This window comes from Gigantopelta aegis, chromosome 14 (genome assembly GCF_016097555.1).
Source record: "Gigantopelta aegis isolate Gae_Host chromosome 14, Gae_host_genome, whole genome shotgun sequence".
Lineage (NCBI taxonomy): Eukaryota > Metazoa > Mollusca > Gastropoda > Neomphalida > Peltospiridae > Gigantopelta > Gigantopelta aegis.
In genome coordinates this window covers 50,397,796-50,417,485 of record NC_054712.1, presented here as the reverse complement: position 1 = coordinate 50,417,485, position 19,690 = coordinate 50,397,796, and the positions used below count along the sequence as shown (strand labels likewise).

At 38.5% G+C, this 19,690-nt stretch overlaps 1 protein-coding gene across 4 annotated transcripts in view; it reads right to left on the bottom strand.

Annotated features, from left to right (window-relative positions):
• Nucleotides 1-19,690, bottom strand: part of LOC121388545 (FH1/FH2 domain-containing protein 3-like) — a 140,643-nt gene that overhangs the window by 77,620 nt on the left and 43,333 nt on the right. For all 4 annotated transcript variants that reach the window (XM_041519924.1, XM_041519922.1, XM_041519923.1 and 1 more), the window contains exon 4: nucleotides 13,164-16,157. In XM_041519924.1, coding sequence (XP_041375858.1) covers nucleotides 13,164-16,157 — 2,994 coding nt within the window. The remainder of the gene's footprint in view (nucleotides 1-13,163; nucleotides 16,158-19,690) is intronic.

Here is a 19,690-nt window from a genome sequence, read left to right as displayed (position 1 = left end):
ATTTTTTGTTTTTGTATCTATATTAATTTGTTACGTAAGACATGAACACAACTCTTTAGTCTCAGCACTTGTATCTATATATAAGATTTTTTGTTTTTGTTTTTGTATCTATATTCAACTTTGTTATCTATAAGACAAGACACACAACTCTTTAGTCTCAGCACTTGTATCTATATATAAGATTTTTTTTTGTTTTTGTATCTATATTATTTGTTACGTAAGACATGAACACAACTCTTTAGTCTCAGCACTTGTATCTATATATAATTTTTTACGTTTTTGTATCTATATATAAGATTTTTTGTTTTTGTAACTATATTAATTTGTTACGTAAGACATGAACACAACTCTTTAGTCTCAGCACTTGTATCTATATTAATTTGTTACGTAAGACATGAACACAACTCTTTAGTCTCAGCACTTGTATCTATATATAAGATTTTTTGTTTTTGTATCTATATTAATTTGTTACGTAAGACATGAACACAACTCTTTAGTCTCAGCACTTGTATCTATATATAAGATTTTTAGTTTTTGTATCTATATTAATTTGTTACGTAAGACATGAACACAACTCTTTAGTCTCAGCACTTGTATCTATATTAATTTGTTACGTAAGACATGAACACAACTCTTTAGTCTCAGCACTTGTATCTATATATAAGATTTTTAGTTTTTGTATCTATATTAATTTGTTACGTAAGACATGAACACAACTCTTTAGTCTCAGCACTTGTATCTATATTAATTTGTTACGTAAGACATGAACACAACTCTTTAGTCTCAGCACTTGTATCTATATTAATTTGTTACGTAAGACATGATGACTCACTTCTGAAGCCTGTGATATTCAACAATGCAGGAATTCCCTGCTACGCGCATCTAACTTAATACATACAGGTAGCTCAATCTACGTACAGGTGACAGCGTGCAGCATGACTGGGGCACTAATCTGTCAAAGTCAGCCAGTAATCAGCATACATTATGTAACACATATATGCAGGGCTCGATATACCAGCTTGCTTGCAGGCGAAATTAGAAAATCACCAGCCAAAAACAAAAAAAATTAAAAATCAGAGGACATTTTCAAGAGACAGAGACAGACAAAGAAAGCGAGAGAGAGAGAGAGATAGATAGAGAGAGAGAGAGAGAGAGAGAGAGAGAGAGAGAGAGATATGTACAATGATCTGTTCCATGATTTAGCTTGTGATTCTGTTATATTTTAATTTTATAACACTGTAAATACATGTCAGATACAAGTTAGCCCATCTTCAAAACATTTTCATTTGCATCAACTTTTTTTTATTACAGGTATTATTTTTTTTTAAATTCATAATCATACAGCTAACACCATAACTTCATTTGCATAAACTTCATGTTGTCCAGTTTTTTAGCAATATGTACATGTAGGTTCATAACATTTTGTTTTAATTCTTTTCTCTATTATTATCCTTTTAAATTTATAATTTGTTGCATTTAAGATTTAATTTTTTTTGGTCGTTAATTTAGGGGATAACTTTAATATATGTTTTCCAATTTGCCCACATAGATCAGTGGTTTAACTGTCACAAATTTAGTGGGTTGTTTGGGGGGGGGGGGGGGGGGGGGGTTTTTTGCTTTTGTTTTTATCATAAAGACAAAACCATTAACATATTGAAGCTCATATTGTCCTTCCCAAGACAGAGTCCAAAAGATGTTTAGAATCACTATCAGGTTATTCCAAAGACAAAACACACTTAAATTCCCATTTTATTTTCAGGAGGACTGCCACTCTCAAGACTGGTTTGACAAATCTCAACCTGCACAAGACAGAGCTCACGATATTTGTGACTGCACGTACTCATGAACCACAGTCAAAACAGTGCTGATATATCTGGCCCCGTGCTTATAAACCTACTTTAATAAAGTCCAGACTTTAACATCATGGCAACGCCATTCAAATAGCATTACGTTAAAGTCTGCACTTTATTAAAGTCTAGACTTTAAATTTTATAAGCATGGGCCCAGGTGTTCATTATTTCACCCAACAGGTCACATGACTCAGACAGTTCATGACAGATATCTCTGTAATACAGATCGCTGCATGCTGGCTGCACTTGCTGCTATTTACACAGTAAACATGTTGCACACAGTGTACACCATTTGGCATTTGCTCAGCATCAAACAACCTGTGCTACAGATATATAATCACTGCCTAACCAGACTGGATAACGGTTCCCTTAGTGCAAATTAAAGGCATATTGTCACAGACCACTGACATATTACATGGTTAACAAAGTATTACTTACAAATATATATATTGGATCTGTCCCTAAATGTACTTTATTCAACCATCTATGTAACCACCATACTCCACTTATTAATGATATTTTGTAAAAAATAATTGAATTATGGCAATGGTCCATAATTCAAAAACTAACATTGCTGAGAGGGTTGACATGGATTTTACTCCTTCATGGTGTAGTTAAAGTGATGCAATAGCTAGATTTGGTATGTAAAAATTAATGTAATTTTGATTTTTTTAAATCAATTTTAGAGAAATAAGGTCCTTAAATCTGTGACAGTATGCCTTTAAGTCTCACTGTTGATGACATTAGATCAAAGTTTTCTATCAAAACCCATATACACATAGTGAACTTCCATTAAAAACAATAGTGATTTCTGCCCTATCCACATATGTATCCATGTACATATGTGTGAAAAATGCTTAAACATATCAACTATATAAATTTATATTTTGTAGCTCTAGAGCTTTAAAACCATCATTATTTAGTCAGCAGTCAAATTATTTATTTTGATTAACCAGTGATAGCCAGTGTACAAAACAATCTACAGCCACTTCCCATGATTATTTTTGGAACAGATCTGTCCCCCACCCCTAACTCAACACCCCCCCCCCCCCCCATGATGAATTTTTGGAGCATTAAGTATAATTGGGGTAATAAAATGTTCTTTAAATTAGCCACTTTTGAATAATTTACAAGGAAATACTGTACTTTGTATGTGCAAATTGGCTAAAACTAAATTATTTCCAGTGTAAACCCTCAAACATCTGTCTCCTACTCAGCCCTGTGATTATTTCCCAATTCGGAATATCTCGGTCTCCTAGTAACTCAGTCATATGATTATTATCTCGGTCTCCCAGTAACTCAGTCATATGATTATTTTCAAATTCGGAACATCTCGGTCTCCTAGTAACTCAGTCATATAATTATTTTCAAATTCGGAACATCTCGGTCTCCTAGTAACTCAGTCATATGATTATTTTCAAATTCGGAACATCTCGGTCTCCTATTAACTCAGTCATATGAGTATTTTCCAATTTGGAACATCTCAGTCTCCTAGTAACTCAACCATATGATTATTTTTGGACCATCTGTCTCCTACTCAACATTTTCAAATTTGGAACATCTCTGTCTCCTATTCAACCCTATGATTATTTTTAGAACATCTCTTTCCTACTCAACCATATGATTATTTTTAGAACATCTACATCTCCTACTCAACCCCATGATTATTTCTGGAACATCTCTTTCCTACTCAACCATATGATTATTTCTGGAACATCTCTTTCCTACTCAACCATATGATTATTTCTGGAACATCTGTCTCCTACTCAACCCCATGATTATTTCTATAACATCGGTCTCCTACTTAACCTTATTATATAATAATTTGTTTAACATCTCTTTCCTACTCAACCATATGATTATTTCTGGAACGTCTCTTTCCTACTCAACCCCATGATTATTTCTAGAACATCGGTCTCCTACATAACCTTATTATATAATAATTTGTTCAACATCTCTTTCCTACTCAACCATATGATTATTTCTGGAACATTTCTTTCCTACTCAACCATATGATTATTTCTGGAACTTCGGTCTCCTACTCAACCTCATGATTATTTCTAGAACATCGGTCTCCTCCTTAACCCTATTATATAATAATATGTTCAAAATCTCTTTCTTACTCAACCATATGATTATTTCTGGAACATCTCCATCTCCTACTCAACCCCATGATTATTTTTGGAACATCTCTGTCCTCTGCTCACCCTCATGATTATTTTATAACATGTCTCGCAGCCTGTTTTTAACAGGTGTTTGCTGACCTCACCATCTAGTTTATCAAGAATCCTTGGCCATAGATAGTTTTTACAGAGTATAATATATTAAGTGTATTCCCCCCTCTCTGGCAGTGTGGTTATCAGGTTTATATCCAGTGGATGTGATAGGGCAGATCACATTTCTACGGTTCAGTCTTATTGCATTAGAATGTCAGTCGTCAGATTCCAAGTCTCAAACTGTAGTGCAGGGTTAAATAAAGTTTCTAAAAAAAAAAAATCTGTTTAACAATATCACTAGAGCAGATTGATTGGTTTATTAATCATAAGTTATTGGATGTCATACATTTGGTAATTCTGACACATAGTCTTCAGAGGAAAGCTGCGTCATTTTTTAGTTAGCAGCAAGGGATCTTTTATATACAAATGTATATACACTTTCTAGGGATAGATCTGGCACTCACCAAATTCGCCAATTTTAAAAACAGCTGGTAAATTTATTTATTTATTTATTGGTGAATAAATTTCATGTAATAATTGTTATTTTATCAGAAAATAATTGGATTTTTGCAATTTTTGAAGTTTAAATGGATTATTTGGCAATATGTTTTGCTCACCCAGACTTTCTCAGACAGGACAGCACATACCACAGCCTTTGATATACCAGTCATGGGGACAGACAAAAAAATAATCAGAAAATGAGTTTACGAGGTTGGATCCTATGACCAAAGCATCTCAGAGGAGCACTCTACCAACTAAGCCATATATCCTGCTCAAGGATTAAATAAAATTGTCAGTGAACAGGAAAGGACTATTTGTTTAACAACACCTGGTTCAGAACATTAAACTATAGTTATATAGAGTTTAACATATATGGTTATTTAACTAGTCGAGAGAGAGAATTTAAATTAAAATCTGTTGCTGCCATACGTTACTCCTGCTGAAAAGCAGCAAGGCATCTTTTATATACTTTACCAGGGGACAATATTTCAAAATCTTAGGTAACCGGAAGTCAGTTCACGTTAGTTTTACTTAGGTAACCGATTGTTCGGTAACGTGAATATAGTTCTTGTAACCAATGAACTATGGTTCTGTGCTACATTGGTGGCTCAGATGTGTTTAAAAACATAAACTGATTTTCACTTTCATTACTAATATATGGTACTTTTAATTCTAGAATGTAATTGTTCACCATGTAACCGATTGGCGGTTCTCATGATTTTAAAGTTGCGTAACTGACATGCAAACAGAGGGGCAAGACGTAGTCCAGTCGCTTGATGCGTTGTCGGTTTAGGATCGATCCCCATCGGTGGCCCCACTGGGCTATTTCTCGTTCCAGCCAGTGCCCCACAACTGGTGTAACAAAGGTTGTGGTATGTACTATCCTGTCTGTGGGATGGTGCATATAAAAGGTCCCTTGCTGCTAATCGAAAAGAGTAGCTTATGAAGTGGCGACAGTGGGTTTCCTCTCTATATATATCTATGGTCCTTAACCATATGTCTAATGCCATATAACCGTATATAAAATGTGTTGAGTGCATTGTTAAATAAAACATTTCCTTCTTTCCTTCCGACACGCAAACAGAACAACAGTTCTCGTGAACTATTGTGCCCTGCTTTACCACAGAAAGGAGTTCATACCAACACCTTTGATGTACAAGTTGTGGGGCACTGGTTGAAATGAGAGAGAAAATATATATCTATTAAAGGAGGGGGGAGAGGTAATTTTATGACCTGTCACACCTCAGGCAAGCACTCTACTACTGAGCTATATGTTGCCCACTATTGAACAGTATTGTAAGGTTCTTGAAAGATGTCAAAATATTACATTCACAATGGATGTAGGCCTATACATAATACATTCAGTCTGTTTACAAAGAAGGGGAATTTTACGATTTAATAAGTTTTCAAGTTTTATGTCTTTTCACTGGTAAAAAGTATGGTAAGCATTATTGAAAAAAACATGTTTTTATTGCTAATGACTAAGCCTAAGGCTTTAATAAATTCTGTAAGTGTACACCTAAATGATATTAACTAATGTGACTGGATAAGAAAGAGAAATTAAAAAAAAACCCTAATAATAAAATTATAATAATTAATACAAAAAAAAACAAAAAAACTGCAAACAAAATATATATTCAATACAATACTTGGGAATTATAAAACAAATTTTGTTTACAGGCCTTGGTGACTTTATATATATGTTGGCCACAAGAAAAAGATAAAACATTATTTTCTTAGGTTAAGTAAAATTATGAATTAGAATTAAATAAAGTATAGGCTACACAATGTAACATGTATGTAAAAGGAACAGACATAAATAATCTAATGTGTCTAATGTTTGAAAGGTACAACAATTCTTGGAAAAAGTACATATAAATATTGACTTCAAATATTTATATTTTATCTATAGCACTTGAATAAACAAGACGTTTTCAATGTAATGTGGAATGTTTTTATTTTTGTTTATAAAAAGCATGGGTGCTCCGTAATCTTGTCATTTCCGGAAACACGTAACGAACGACACGCCCTGTCCACCACCCTATCCCAAACAAGGAAACAATAAACGGAAAATAAAGTCCTTCGTTTAAAAAAAAACCCACCATCCTTGCCTGATTACATAACGATACTTTTTTTTATTATTGTTTATACATTAAACATAATAATTAAAGAATAAAAATGAAGTCATAGCAAGTGCCTAAGTTTCAAGTGACAGCGATGGGGCTAACATTTTTAAAAATTACGTTGTGTATGTGGTCACCAAATTTAAAATGGAAGATATATAATCTGACAGTAAACCGAAAACATCAAATCACTTTTGAAAAAAAATATTATGAACTACGCAGAAGCAAAAATTAAAAATTTCTTGTGATAACATGACAATACTCGACATCGTTTGTTTACACCTGGTCGCTTCTTTGATGTTCAGAAATGCAATCCACGAAGACACTACAGGCACTCACCTTATGTGGGGCACAAAGAAGTTTGTGTACTCCAGCGAGTTGATTAATTAATGTAACGTTATCCAGGAATGTGTAGTTAGGAGGCCGAGTCGGTTCTGGATAGTTTGTGTTTGAAAACGGGTCCCGATCGTCCAAGTATTGAACCCGACAAGTGAATGTCGCCATCATGAAATCGATTTCCCTTCTGCCCTATGACCCGCAGTCACCTCTGACATTCGCATATTCTTGCGCCAAATTTCCACACTGTCATAACTGCACTGCGAACACTCCGTTTGAGGTGAAAAACCCAATACATAACAAGTTCTGTGTTTGTACCTAATTTAAGCATACCGCTCATATTACACGTCTTAATGATAAAAAGTATATCACAAGTAAGTTCAAAAGGAAGACGGTCCGTGTTCAGCAAAATCTATTTTGAGACGCTTGTCAGCTAACGCGGAAGTTCATTAAGATACTGTTAAAATGTGCCAGATTGAGTTGAATTTCTTTGACAATTAATTTGAAAACAAAGTAAGAAGTTAATGCGATTATGTCTACTGTCTACTAACTTGTTATCATGCCAAATTGTAAGTTAACTCCTGATTATATTGCCTCGAGATTATAGCATAGGCGTGGTGTTGTTTTTGTTTTTGTTTGGATTTTTTTTGGGGGGGGGGGGGGGGGCAGCGGATCCAGGGGTGTCCAGTGGTCCGGACCCCCCCCCCCCCCCTTTTGAAAACCGACCATAACCTTTAAGGGGAAATGTGATTATATTAACATATTAACTGTTCTGTGTAAAGGGAGAGATCAGTCATCACATTTGGACCCTCCCCCCTTTTCAGAAATCCTGCATCCGCCCCTGGGGGTTAGGGTGGTGGGGGGCTTGATTAATATTTTTATATGGTAAACTTGTTCTTTACATAATTTACTAAACTATTTTTTTTAATACGTTTGAGTTTTATACAATATTTAATTTTCGTTTAATTCGAGCAAAATCAGTCTGTCTCTGTGGGGTACTTTTTTTTCTTTTTTTTTCTTGGTATGAAAGTTGAAACTGCTTTACTCCAAGCAATCTCTCGAGCCTATCTATCCTACAGTCCTGTCCCCACAACACTGCTATATTAACTTTCGCGAAGTTAATTATTAAACTTAATATCTCTATACGTGAAGCTGTTTTAACCAACATGCGCGGGGATGGAACGTAGCGCGGTCGGTCTTGGATCGATCCCCGTTGGTGGGCCACTTGGGCTATATTTCTCGTTCCAGCTAGTGCACCATGACTGGTATATGAAAGACCGTGGTATGTACTACCCTGTCTGGAATGGCGCATATAAACGATCCGTTGCTACTAATGGAACAATCTAGCAGGTTTTCTCTCAGACTATAGGCCTATGTCAAAATAACCAAATGTTTGACATTTAATAGCCGATGATTAGTAAATCAATGTGCTCTAGTTGTGTCGTTAAATAAAACAAACTTTAACTTGAATTAACATTGCGATTGCTGACCAACACAAACATACTTTTTTTCTTTTTTTTTTTTTTTTTTTTTAGGATTATCATTTAACTGTCATTATCCTGCTGGTGAAACGTTCAAAGGGCTTTGACATTTATTGGGAAATGCCAGAAGGCTATTTAAGTCAGCACAGACGAGCAATTGTAAATAAACATCAAAGAAATTGGTGCTATCTGTTGTCAGTATATAATCCATAATAATATAATGTGTTTCAATTTTATACCGGTTTTGCATAACGTGTTAAAATTGAAAATTAAAAAGTGAAAAAAAATATAAAAGTCAGTATATGTTGACAAAACCACTCTAGCCTAATTGTTCGATAATCTACCCTTATATTTTTTTATATTTCACAGAGTTCATATTTGAAATTAAGATTTAAATTGTGGCTGGCCTCTGAAAAGAAATTTTTGTTTGTTCTTGTGTGTTTGGCGCTAAGAGTTCTTCCCCTTTAATAGTTCACTGAAGTGCTTTTTTGATTTAAGAAAACGTCTGGTGCGTTGAATGTGTATTTCATATATTGCTATTCGTCGTATAGTATTCAACAGGAGTAGCTTACAGGCGCGGATTCAGGCGGGGGCCCAAGCCCCCCCCCCCCTCCCCCTATTTTTGGTCAAACAATATATCAAAAATGCAAACTTATCCCGACCACCTGTCAAGAACGTTTAAATTATGTTTTCAAAAGCAATAACTGCTGTTGGGCCCCTATATTAAAAAAATTCTGGATCCGCGCCTGGTTTATGTGGCGGAAGCGGTTTATCTTGTTCAGTGTCTGTAACAAGTGTTAAATAACCACCTTAGACGCCATATTATTGTCGTTTAAAATTTGATGTGGTATTGTTAAATACATTTGTTCTTTTCTACTGGGGTGCTAAATACTAGTTTACTAGTATACATTTTTAATATCTTAATATTTATATATGCAGTTTTAGCTCTTATGCTGTATTTTATAAATTAAAATAAAATTAGTTTATAAAATCTCTAACCGTCACTAGGAAACACCAGAAACAAAATCGATAATTTAATAAATAATGTGTAATTTAACGTAAAAAATAAAGAAAGAAAGAACAATTAATTAATTAATTAATTAAATAAATAAATAAATAAATAAATAAATAAATAAAACAATAAAACTATTTTACACTGCTTAAAAGCCTTTAATGTACCGTACTTTGTACTTTGTAGTTGGCGTCGGTTTGATGGAGCTGGAAGTAGCGCAGTGGTAAAGCGTTCGCCTGATGCGCGGTCGATCTAGGATCGATCCCCGTCGGTTGACCCCTTGGGTTATTTCTCGTTCCAGCTAGTACACAACGATAGGTATATCAAACGCCGTGGTATGTGCTGTCCTGTCTGTGGGATGGTGCATGTAAAATATCCTTGCTACTAATGAATAAATGAAGCGGGTTTCCTCTCTAAGACTATATGTGAAAATTGCCAAATGTTTGACATCCAATAGTCCGATGACTAATAAATCAATGTGCTCGCGAGTTGTCGTTAAATAAAACAACCTGTAACTTTAGCGTCGGTGTGTGTGTATGTGTGTGTGTGTGTATGCTATGCGACTGTGCGTATTTCCGTCTTCACAACAGGTTCAGTATCACAATTTAGATGATCTAGGATATTAATAAACAAAACACCGCTTACCTTCCAGCTGGGATAGGAGGTTAATCTTACATGACGAAACATCGCTCACCAAATGAAGAGAAACAATCCCAGTTTGACATTTTAACTAAATTAGGCAAATTAGTTCACAGCCAATATAATAACGAGGACGTACCGCTAGTTCAAATGTCGCCATTGGCCATTTCAAAATGTCAACAGTGCAATATTAAGGTTTTACTGTGAATACGAAATTAATGAAAACATAATTTACTGCTTTAACAATAGGTGGTGTTAGTTTGAAGTACTAGTAATACAGCATTTGTCATTGTGAAAATGATAGTATTCATGTTTATAAGGTATATTATAAAATTTAAAGGAACAAAAAAATTATGAAATCCTTTACAATGTACATGTAATACAATATGAGTAACCTTGTCTGAAAATCATGTGAAAATCTGTCATAAATAAAAAGAAAGAAATGTTTTATTTAACGACGCACTTAACACATTTTATTTACGGTTATATGGCGTCAGACATATGGTTACGGACCACACAGATTTGAGTGGAACCCCGCTGTCGCCACTACATGGGCTACTCTTTCCGATTAGCAGCAAGGGATCTTTATTTGCGCTTCCCACAGGCAGGATAGCACAAACCATGGCCTTTGCAAGTGGTTTACACCTACCCACTGAGCCTTGCGGAGCACTCACTCAGGGTTTGGAGTCGGTATCTGGATTAAAAATCACATGCCTCGACTGGGATCCGAACCCAGTACCTACCAGCCTGTAGACCAATGGCCTAACCACGACGCCACCGAGGCCGGTCTGTCATAAATATTACATGTACATTGTAAGTATGTTTGAGGTTTGACATTTATATTGTTATAAAACTGAAAAACAGTAGTCATAATTTTCTTAATTTCATTATATATATATATATATATATATATATATATATATATATATATATATATATATATATATATATATATATATATATAATGAAATTATATATATATATATATTGAAATAATATATATTATTATTATTATTATTATTATATTATTATTATTATTATTATTATTATATATTATTTTATTACTACTATTTGTTTATTTATTTATTTATTTATTATTATTATTATTGTTTTTGTTTTTTGTTGTTGTTTTTTTGTGAAAGGAAAATAATGTATATATTATTGCAAATAGACGTTTGGCAAGTTTTTCAAAGCAGGAAAATATACATATTGAACATTAACAAGAATAGATTGGATTAATTAATTAATGTTCCAGTGGTTTGAGCTGTAATTTGTTATAGGATTGTTCATTAAGGAACAAACCCATTGGGAGTTTTCCTGTTCCAACCAGTACCCCCCCGACTGATATATTAAAGACCATAATATATGCTGTCATGTCTGTGAGGAAGTGCATATCAAAGACATTACTGGCGTAGGAAGCCCCCCTCCCCCACTTTTCATATATTTTACTTTATATTTGCTTTATAATAGTGTAAACGTGTGAATATAAAAGTGTGCCCCCCCCCCCCCCCCCCCCCCCCCCACACACACACACACTTTTTGGCACCTTCCTACGCCACTGGACATTAAGCTGCTAATCGACAAGAACTATTCGACTCCCTCGTTATATATCAGGTGTGAAACATATGGTAATTGCAACATTTGGTATCTCACCACAGAGGATATTCGTTCTGAATAGCAGCAAGGGATCTTTTACATGGAATCTTTTTTTATATCACGGATAGGACAGCAAAATGCCACAGCTTTGATCAATCAGATATGGCGCTCGGGTTGTAATGAGTATTAATCCAATAGGTGACCGATTATGTGACAATGTAGACATCGTCGTTTAAGGTGAGCTTTCGCTCTCGCTCCCCATCACTCTCCTGAGACTAGCTCAAGAAGAGTAATGTTTAGCTCCTCTTAGCATGTGAATTTATATGGTACATGTATCATCCGTTGAGTGCTCGCTTGAGGTGCTTGCGTCGCAGGATCGAACCACCTCAGTGGATCCATTCAACTGATTGGGTTTTTCTCGTTCCAACCAGTGCCCCCACAACTGGACAAAGGCCGTGGTATGTGCGCTCTTGTCTGTGGGAAAGTGCATATAAAAGATCCCTTTCTGCATTAGGAACAATGTAGCGGTTTTCCTCTGATGACTACGAGTCAGAATTACCAAATGTTTGATATCCAATAGCCGGTGATTAATTAATCAATGTTCTCCAGTTGTGTCGTTAAACAAAACAAACTTCTTTTTATATATGGTATCAATATGGTAATACTTTTAATGGCTCTCTATAGTCTAAGTTATAGGAGCAATTAATCATACCCCCCCCCACCCCCCACCCCCACCCCCCACGTGGGTTGTTTTTCATGAAGGGTCCTATTGCCTTGGAAATGGCAGTCCTCCTATACCGTGTTTAATGGGAATATACCGTCACTACCGTTCTTTGGACTCTATTGTGCAGAGATACGAACATGACTGGTAATCGTTTTATTGACAGTTCTATGCAACTTAACTTTATGATTATATATTACTAAATATTGTTACTAAATATAAATAAAAGTATGCGATGTTTGGTCGCTAATTTTGTGGAGGCGGTTTTCATATCTGTCACTTGTTACTTATAAATTAATGTTTTTCAAAGAGAATTATTATTTATTAGAGTAGTGTTTAGCGAAGAGAAATGGAGTAATTTATCCCCCTCCCTCCGAAAAATACGAAAAGTGTCCCTTTTAGTTTTAAAGCCTGTTCTATGGGGGAGGGTGTCTAGCTGGAAAAGATTCTATATTACAGTTCCTTGGTTCTTCATTTACTACTTATTTTATGACAGGTACGACCCTGTTTGCTAAGGCTAAAAGTAAAATTAATTTTTAAGATTTACCATCAAATGTTTCTGATTTTGATATCACGTTTAAGATTATTGCAATTAATTATTACTATTAGTTTAATACTTGTTCACATAATATACCAGAGTGCCTCACAAAACAATTAGCGAACAATCGTCAATTCTGTTGTATCTTACCTTTTTAACGTCCACTCCCAAGTGTTCTAGCATCTCATTGGCCGAGCTGTAACCTTTGAAGTTGGCGTCGTCATCGTCAGAACCTGGGACCTTGATGATTCGCGGCGTCGACGGTTTCTCACACAGCGTAAGGAAGTCGGAGATCGAAACTAGACCCTTCTTCCGCTGTAGAATGGCGGCCATCTGCTGGGCTGCCTGCGACGGTCTTCCTTTTGTCTGCTTCCCGGAGACGGAGAACGATTTCTCTGGTTGGATTCTGTCCTCATCAAGATCTATGAGTTTGTCGTCGTGAGACTTGGACTGCCTGAGTGCGTTTGCGCGGACTGAGTCTTTGTCCTTGGTGTCAAACGAGTAGCTGTTGGGCCTGCGCTTCCCGTGAGGGTCGTCATCAAAGGGAGACGGGGACGCGGGAGAAGGTTGGAGCGGGTAGTGCGGAGTCTTTGGAACCGGGGAGTCCATGATGTCGATGCTCCTAGGACGCTTCGTAGTCGCCTCCAACAGACTGTCGATGTCTTGAATCTTGGAGATGTACCCCGATTTCTGCCCTTTGTAGGCTTTGCCTTTTCCGTCAGGTTTGTTATTACCCAAGTTGGCTCTTTCCGATTCGGGACTCTGAGGAACTAAGTCCGGTAGCGTGCTTTGACTTGACGCTAGAGAATGCTGCGACATGGATGGCGTCATGTGCTGAAAATCTCCTTCTTCGAACGCAGAGCCCGTGCTCATTTTGGACAAGCTTTCGTTCGAGACGGCCAACTGGTTGGATCTCATCCTGTCGTATGGCGAGAGATACTGCTGCTCCACGGACGCCTGTCGCGCCAGCTGAGGATGTCGTCTGTCGTCCACCATGTCCTCGCGCGATCCGTGGCGGCTCGAGCGTCCAGACTTCCTGCCGCCGTAGCCGCGGTTTGGCGACTCCTCTCGATTGAAGCCGAACTGAGAGCCTGCGCTGTCGCTGGCGTGTCCGTGCCCGTGCGCGTGGACGCCGTCGTGTTCCCATTTCTCACGACGAGACTTTCTGTTATCGTCCAGAATACTCTCTCTGGAGCTGTCTCTCTTCATGCGGTTCTGGTCGAGCGAGGACTGTCTGTTGCCCATTCTGTTACGGTTGTTCGGAGAGCCGTCTCGGGAGAACCCCTGTGTGTCCGAGGAACTTCCTGATCGTTTTTTCTGGAACGATTCCCCCCGCCTGTGACAGTTACCCAGTCTGTCGTCGCTCTGTTCCACATACATCTCTGGGTCAGGACAAAACTCGGTGGACTTATTGAGATCTGATTTTCTGAAGTTTTTGTTCTGTATGTGGTCAAGTAGGTTCTCGTTTGATCCACTCCTTGAAGGATGTTTCTTCGTCCTTCTTTGGTGAACCGGAGACTGTTCCCTCGAATACTGAGACTCTGACTCGTCTCGCATGGATCGAATAGACTCTTGTCTGTTATAAGGAGCACGACCGCCGTCTGGACCCGGGACATATTCGTACGAGTTACTCCGGGTAACACCGCTGTCGGGCTCCACAGCAGCGTGTCGTCTTTTGTCGCTGGGGACTGCGTCTTTGACGTACGTGCTGCTTGTTGGTGACGGAAGGTTCTGCTTCCACTGGTTCACCTTCTCAATGCTTTCTCTGAGAGACAGGGTTTCAGGCGTGAGAGGAGGCTTCTCGTCCAGGAGTTCCTTACTAGAGTGCCTCTTTCGTCGAGGTTTGTCGTCTAGAATATCCTCGTGAGACGAGGATCTACTGTGGTGGGACCTCCTCTCTTGGCGGGACCGTCTGTCGTCTGCCGCGCTGCCCATATCGTCGCCATGACGAGAAGAATTCGGAGTGCTCGTTCTTGGCTCCCTGTGTCTGCTGTGCCTGCTGTGTCTGCTGCTGTGATCGTCGTCTTCGACTTTGGCGTCCTTGTCTTTGGTCCTTGAAGACTTGGACGGCGCGTCTTCGCCGTAGACGGCTTGACGCCACGATCGTTCCGAAGGAGGATCTTTGACATCGTCTCTGTAACTCCTCGAGCTGCTTTTTGAAGGAGTTGCACCTGTGTAGGACGTGCCAGGCAAATATTTGTCTCTGTATTTGTAGAAAGTTTCAGAATTTCCTCCATATCCACCACCACCACCACCGCCTCCTGTCGAAGTGCTGGTGGAGTGACGCAAACGTCGCGTGTTCTGTTGATCCATATTTGTCTGTGTGGCACAGTCAACAGACGACGGTCCCTGGGAACTCTTCAAGAATCTGCTGCTTCGCTTCACCTCCTTTGGAGGGCATTTGATTCGCCTGGTCTTGGCAATAGACCTTTCTTTAGATTTATCCCGCTGTGGTTTGTCCCCTTCAGGCATAGGAGACGTGCCTCTGCAGATTAAATACCTCGCGTTCGCAGTCTCCTTTTCTGCCTCAGGTGCACTGTCGTCAGAATCGGACAAGGATTTTTCTCTTGGTCTCCTCTTGGGCACGAACAGAGATTGTTTATCGTCTGACGCTTTGACCGTCGATGAATCGTACCCTTTCGAAGACTGTCTTTCGTATCTCTTCGGGGCAGGAGATGCATCAGAACCACTCTTATAGGACGATCCGTAGGTCGAATAAGGCGACGCGCTGCTGCTGTAGTCGTACCGAGAGGACCGCGTACTCACTGGAGACGCCTCCCTGCTCCCAGCGCCAAAACTCCTAGCCGAGGATCGATCCCACGAACCGTAGGACCTCGGGTTGCTTCCGCCGTAGTCGGACAAATAGCCGCTCCTGTTGGAGTAGCGATCGAGTGAGGAATACCTGTCTCTTCCGCCGACGCTTCTGTCGATGGAAGGGTAGCGGTTCTCGCTCCCGTGGGAGATGTATTTGGGGTCCGGAGTGGTGAATTTTTTCATTCGGTCCATCACAGAAAGTTGCGATACCGGTGGCTCGTAACTGTAGCTTCGATTGGGAGTTGAGTAAGATGAGCTTTTGTATCCGCCGTAGCCACTGCCGTATGAAGAACCGTAACTCTTTCCTTTTCCAGTACCCATGTCATATGACTGAAAATACACAAAAAGAGATGCACCTTAGTACTATAAAATATAGTTTCAAAAGTCAAAGTTAAAGTGACTTGACTTTTTAAATGTCTCTCAGTCCAACATAAAAACTATACCAATAAAAATCTTCTCACCGTTGTTGGGGATTTATTTACACTTTTTCTTTTTAGGATAAAAAACATTTCTTTAATCATTTGAGCATTATTTTTGCCCCCAGGGCCCAGTGATTAAAAATGTCTGTTTTGTGTTTGTTTTTGTTTAACGACACCACTAGAGCACATTCATTTATTAATCATCGGCTATTGGATCTCAAATATTTGGTAATTTTGACATAATAGTCTTAGAGATGAAACCCGCTCCATTAGTAGAAAGGGATATTTTATATGCACCATCTCACAGACAGGATAGCACATACCTCGGCCTTTGATATACCAGTCGTGGTGCACTGGCTGGAACTAGAAATAGCCGAATAGGCCCACCAACGAGGATCGATTCCAGACCGACTGCGCATCAAGCGAACGCTAATTAAATTGAGCTAAGTCCCGTCTCCTACATAAAAGACTACACTGAGTGTATTGAACCGGGTATCACGTATACATCAATCAGCAGAGAGTAGACAAAATACATTAATCTAACAGTCATCTGAGAGTGATCGATCCTGCGATCCACCGCACCTCAGACGGAATCAACCTATTAAATATATCCTGCTTTTTTAAAGATTGGAGGTGTACGAACGGTGATATAAGTGTTGTGTATTTGTTTTCAAATCGTATTACTGTTGTTGCAAGGAAGCGAAAATCCCTAAATATTTATTGAAAGTGCCATACATGTTTCTATAGCCTCTATTAGAAACTAGCGAGAAAAAGTAGGTAGAGTTATGTTCCCTAACCGCTCTCCAATTCCGGCGCATTCCGCTAACAGCAAGCATGGCCGATGACCACTCTTCAGCTGAGATTTACGCACTGCATATAATCTCTTTGTAGATTTTTAAATGAAGAGAATGTTTTGTTGTTGTTGTTGTTCCTGCTGCTGTTGCTGCTGCTGCCATTCAATTAGCAAATGAAACTATTTGCCATTTGGTTGTAATTTTGTATGGATATGTAGTTGTATTTTAAACAAAAATTAATATATATTTTTGTTAGAAAGCCGCAAAAATACAACTTTTATACTCGCTGTTGCCACATAAACTACTCCCGCCGACTAGCAACAAGGTAGCCCAGTGGTAAAACGCTCACCTGATGGGAGGGTCGATTCCCGTAGGTAGGCGCATTGGGCTATTTTTCGTTCCATCCAGTGCTCCACAACTGGTGTAACAAAGGGCGTGGTATGTACAGTCTATGGGATGTTGCATATAAAAAAATCCTTTGCTGCTAATTGGAACGAGTAGCACTCTGCTATTATCTATGTGGTCCTTAATATGTCCGACGTCATAATATTATAACTGTAATTTTAAAATGTGTGTTGTTAAATAAAACAATTAATTAATCAATGTGCTCTAGTGGTGTGGCTAAACAAAACAAACTTTAACTATAAATATAAAAAAAAAACCCATTCCTTCATTCATTTCAGAATGATCTTTGATGTACCAGTCATGGAGCATTGGTTGGGACGTGAAAATATAACCGATTGCGATCGATCTTAATGACGTGTCATATTACATCCAATGTACTTTACACCCGCCCCCTCAGTGTTGAAAGACATGTGCATAAACCTTTATGCCGAGTTTACACCGAGTGTGTACTAACACACGTTTAGTGGCGTAAACAAAACTCAGATTGGTGCTAGGTACAGTACTTAAGCGCTGGAGACTGTACTGGAATAACCACAAACAGCTGGGCGAAACATGTCAAGGGATGGGCGATTTCTAGAGCGTCCGACGCCTATGGGCAAGGGCAATGGCCTCTTCCCAAAAACAAAAACCAACCAACAACACACAAACAAACAAACAAACACAAATTTAAATGTCAGGTTTAGTTTAAAAAGCTGAGAGAACGTCTGAAGTAATACGTGTGTCCTATTGGGCACAAAACGTTTTCATGTCTCCAATGTTCAAGGGCCATAACCCTGTCAAAAATAGGTAACTCCCCATGGACGTCAAATTTGATCAGCAGCTCTATATTATGAAGAAGTTATGCACAAATACCATCTCAATATTTTCAGACATTGCACAAATGTCCCGGAAAATTATACTGGAAGAGACAGAGGGAGACAAACATATAGACCAACCTGGACATGCAAAGGACTAAAAATTCCCCTTTGCATAGCTAGTTTCTATTTCCTTTCTTGTGTTACTGATAACAGTCCCTACCCCCAACTACCCCCCCCCCCCCACACCCCCCACCCACCCCCCACCCCACCCATCCGGTATTTTAGGAGGTTTGGCCCCGGTTATCCAGCCAAGGATGAAACCACAGCGTCCTCCGGTATCTCAGATAGGTATGACCCTGGATAACCAGCCAACGATGAAAACACGACATCCCTTCGAAGACTTCGTCAAAGTTTTGCCAGCACGTCTTAAACAGAAGCGAGGAAATGTCAGGAGAAGAGTGATTAACGAACACCTTGTTATTTGGGTCTGGCGATCGTTTCGTTTGCGCAAACCATGACTTTTCGCGATCATAGACGAATTGTGCTCCTGCACGGAAATATGAACCGCGACGATAGTTGGCGTTTAGCCAGGCTGCACCGATCTGGAAGAGTTTACCAGATGCTGACAAACGAAAAATAAAAAGAAGAAGAGTCTTATTTAATAAGAATACCTACTTCAGTTATGAAGGTATATAGACGTATCTTTTAGGGGTTGAATGAGATGTAGTCTTGAATTCAAATCAAGATTATTATTGCTCTTGATTAGCGACAATATATCTTTTATATGCACTGTGCCAAAGACAGGGCAGCACATACAACGACCTTTGATTCATAACAACCTTGGGTTATTGGCTGGATTGGGGGAAACCCCAATGCTGGGCTCGGAATAGGAAGTAAAATATGGTCTGCTGTTATTTTTTTTAAATGGCAAGCCTGCAGAAAAATGGCCTGCAAAGAAAAAATATGGCCTGCTGGAAAGAAAGAAAGAAAGAAACGTATTATTTAAAGTGACATACCCTAGTTTTTAAACACTAAGGCATATTTTTGACTATTATGTCCGTTTTAGATAACTGAAATCATACTTTACTTAGATTTTATGGTTTAGATTATCAATATCCGTACATTCGAAGTGCTTTTGGTCATTCTTGTGTTTTTAATATCACAAAATGTATTTCTCATATTTTAAAAACGCATGTGCGTCTGAGAAGTAACAGTTATGGAGTCGAGGGTATTTTACCATTTCAAAGTCACAGACTCATGTTTCTCTCAAGTGTAACTTTATTCAAATGTGTTACAGGTTTGTAGATTAACTAAACTTAGTGTTAATTTTCACGCGTTGAAACTAGAGTCTGTCCCTTGAATGGGCTGCTGGAAATGTGACATGTGGTTTGGGACAGTGTGTGACAAACTAGGACTTCTGAGATGTATTTTAGAGTATTCTGGAATTA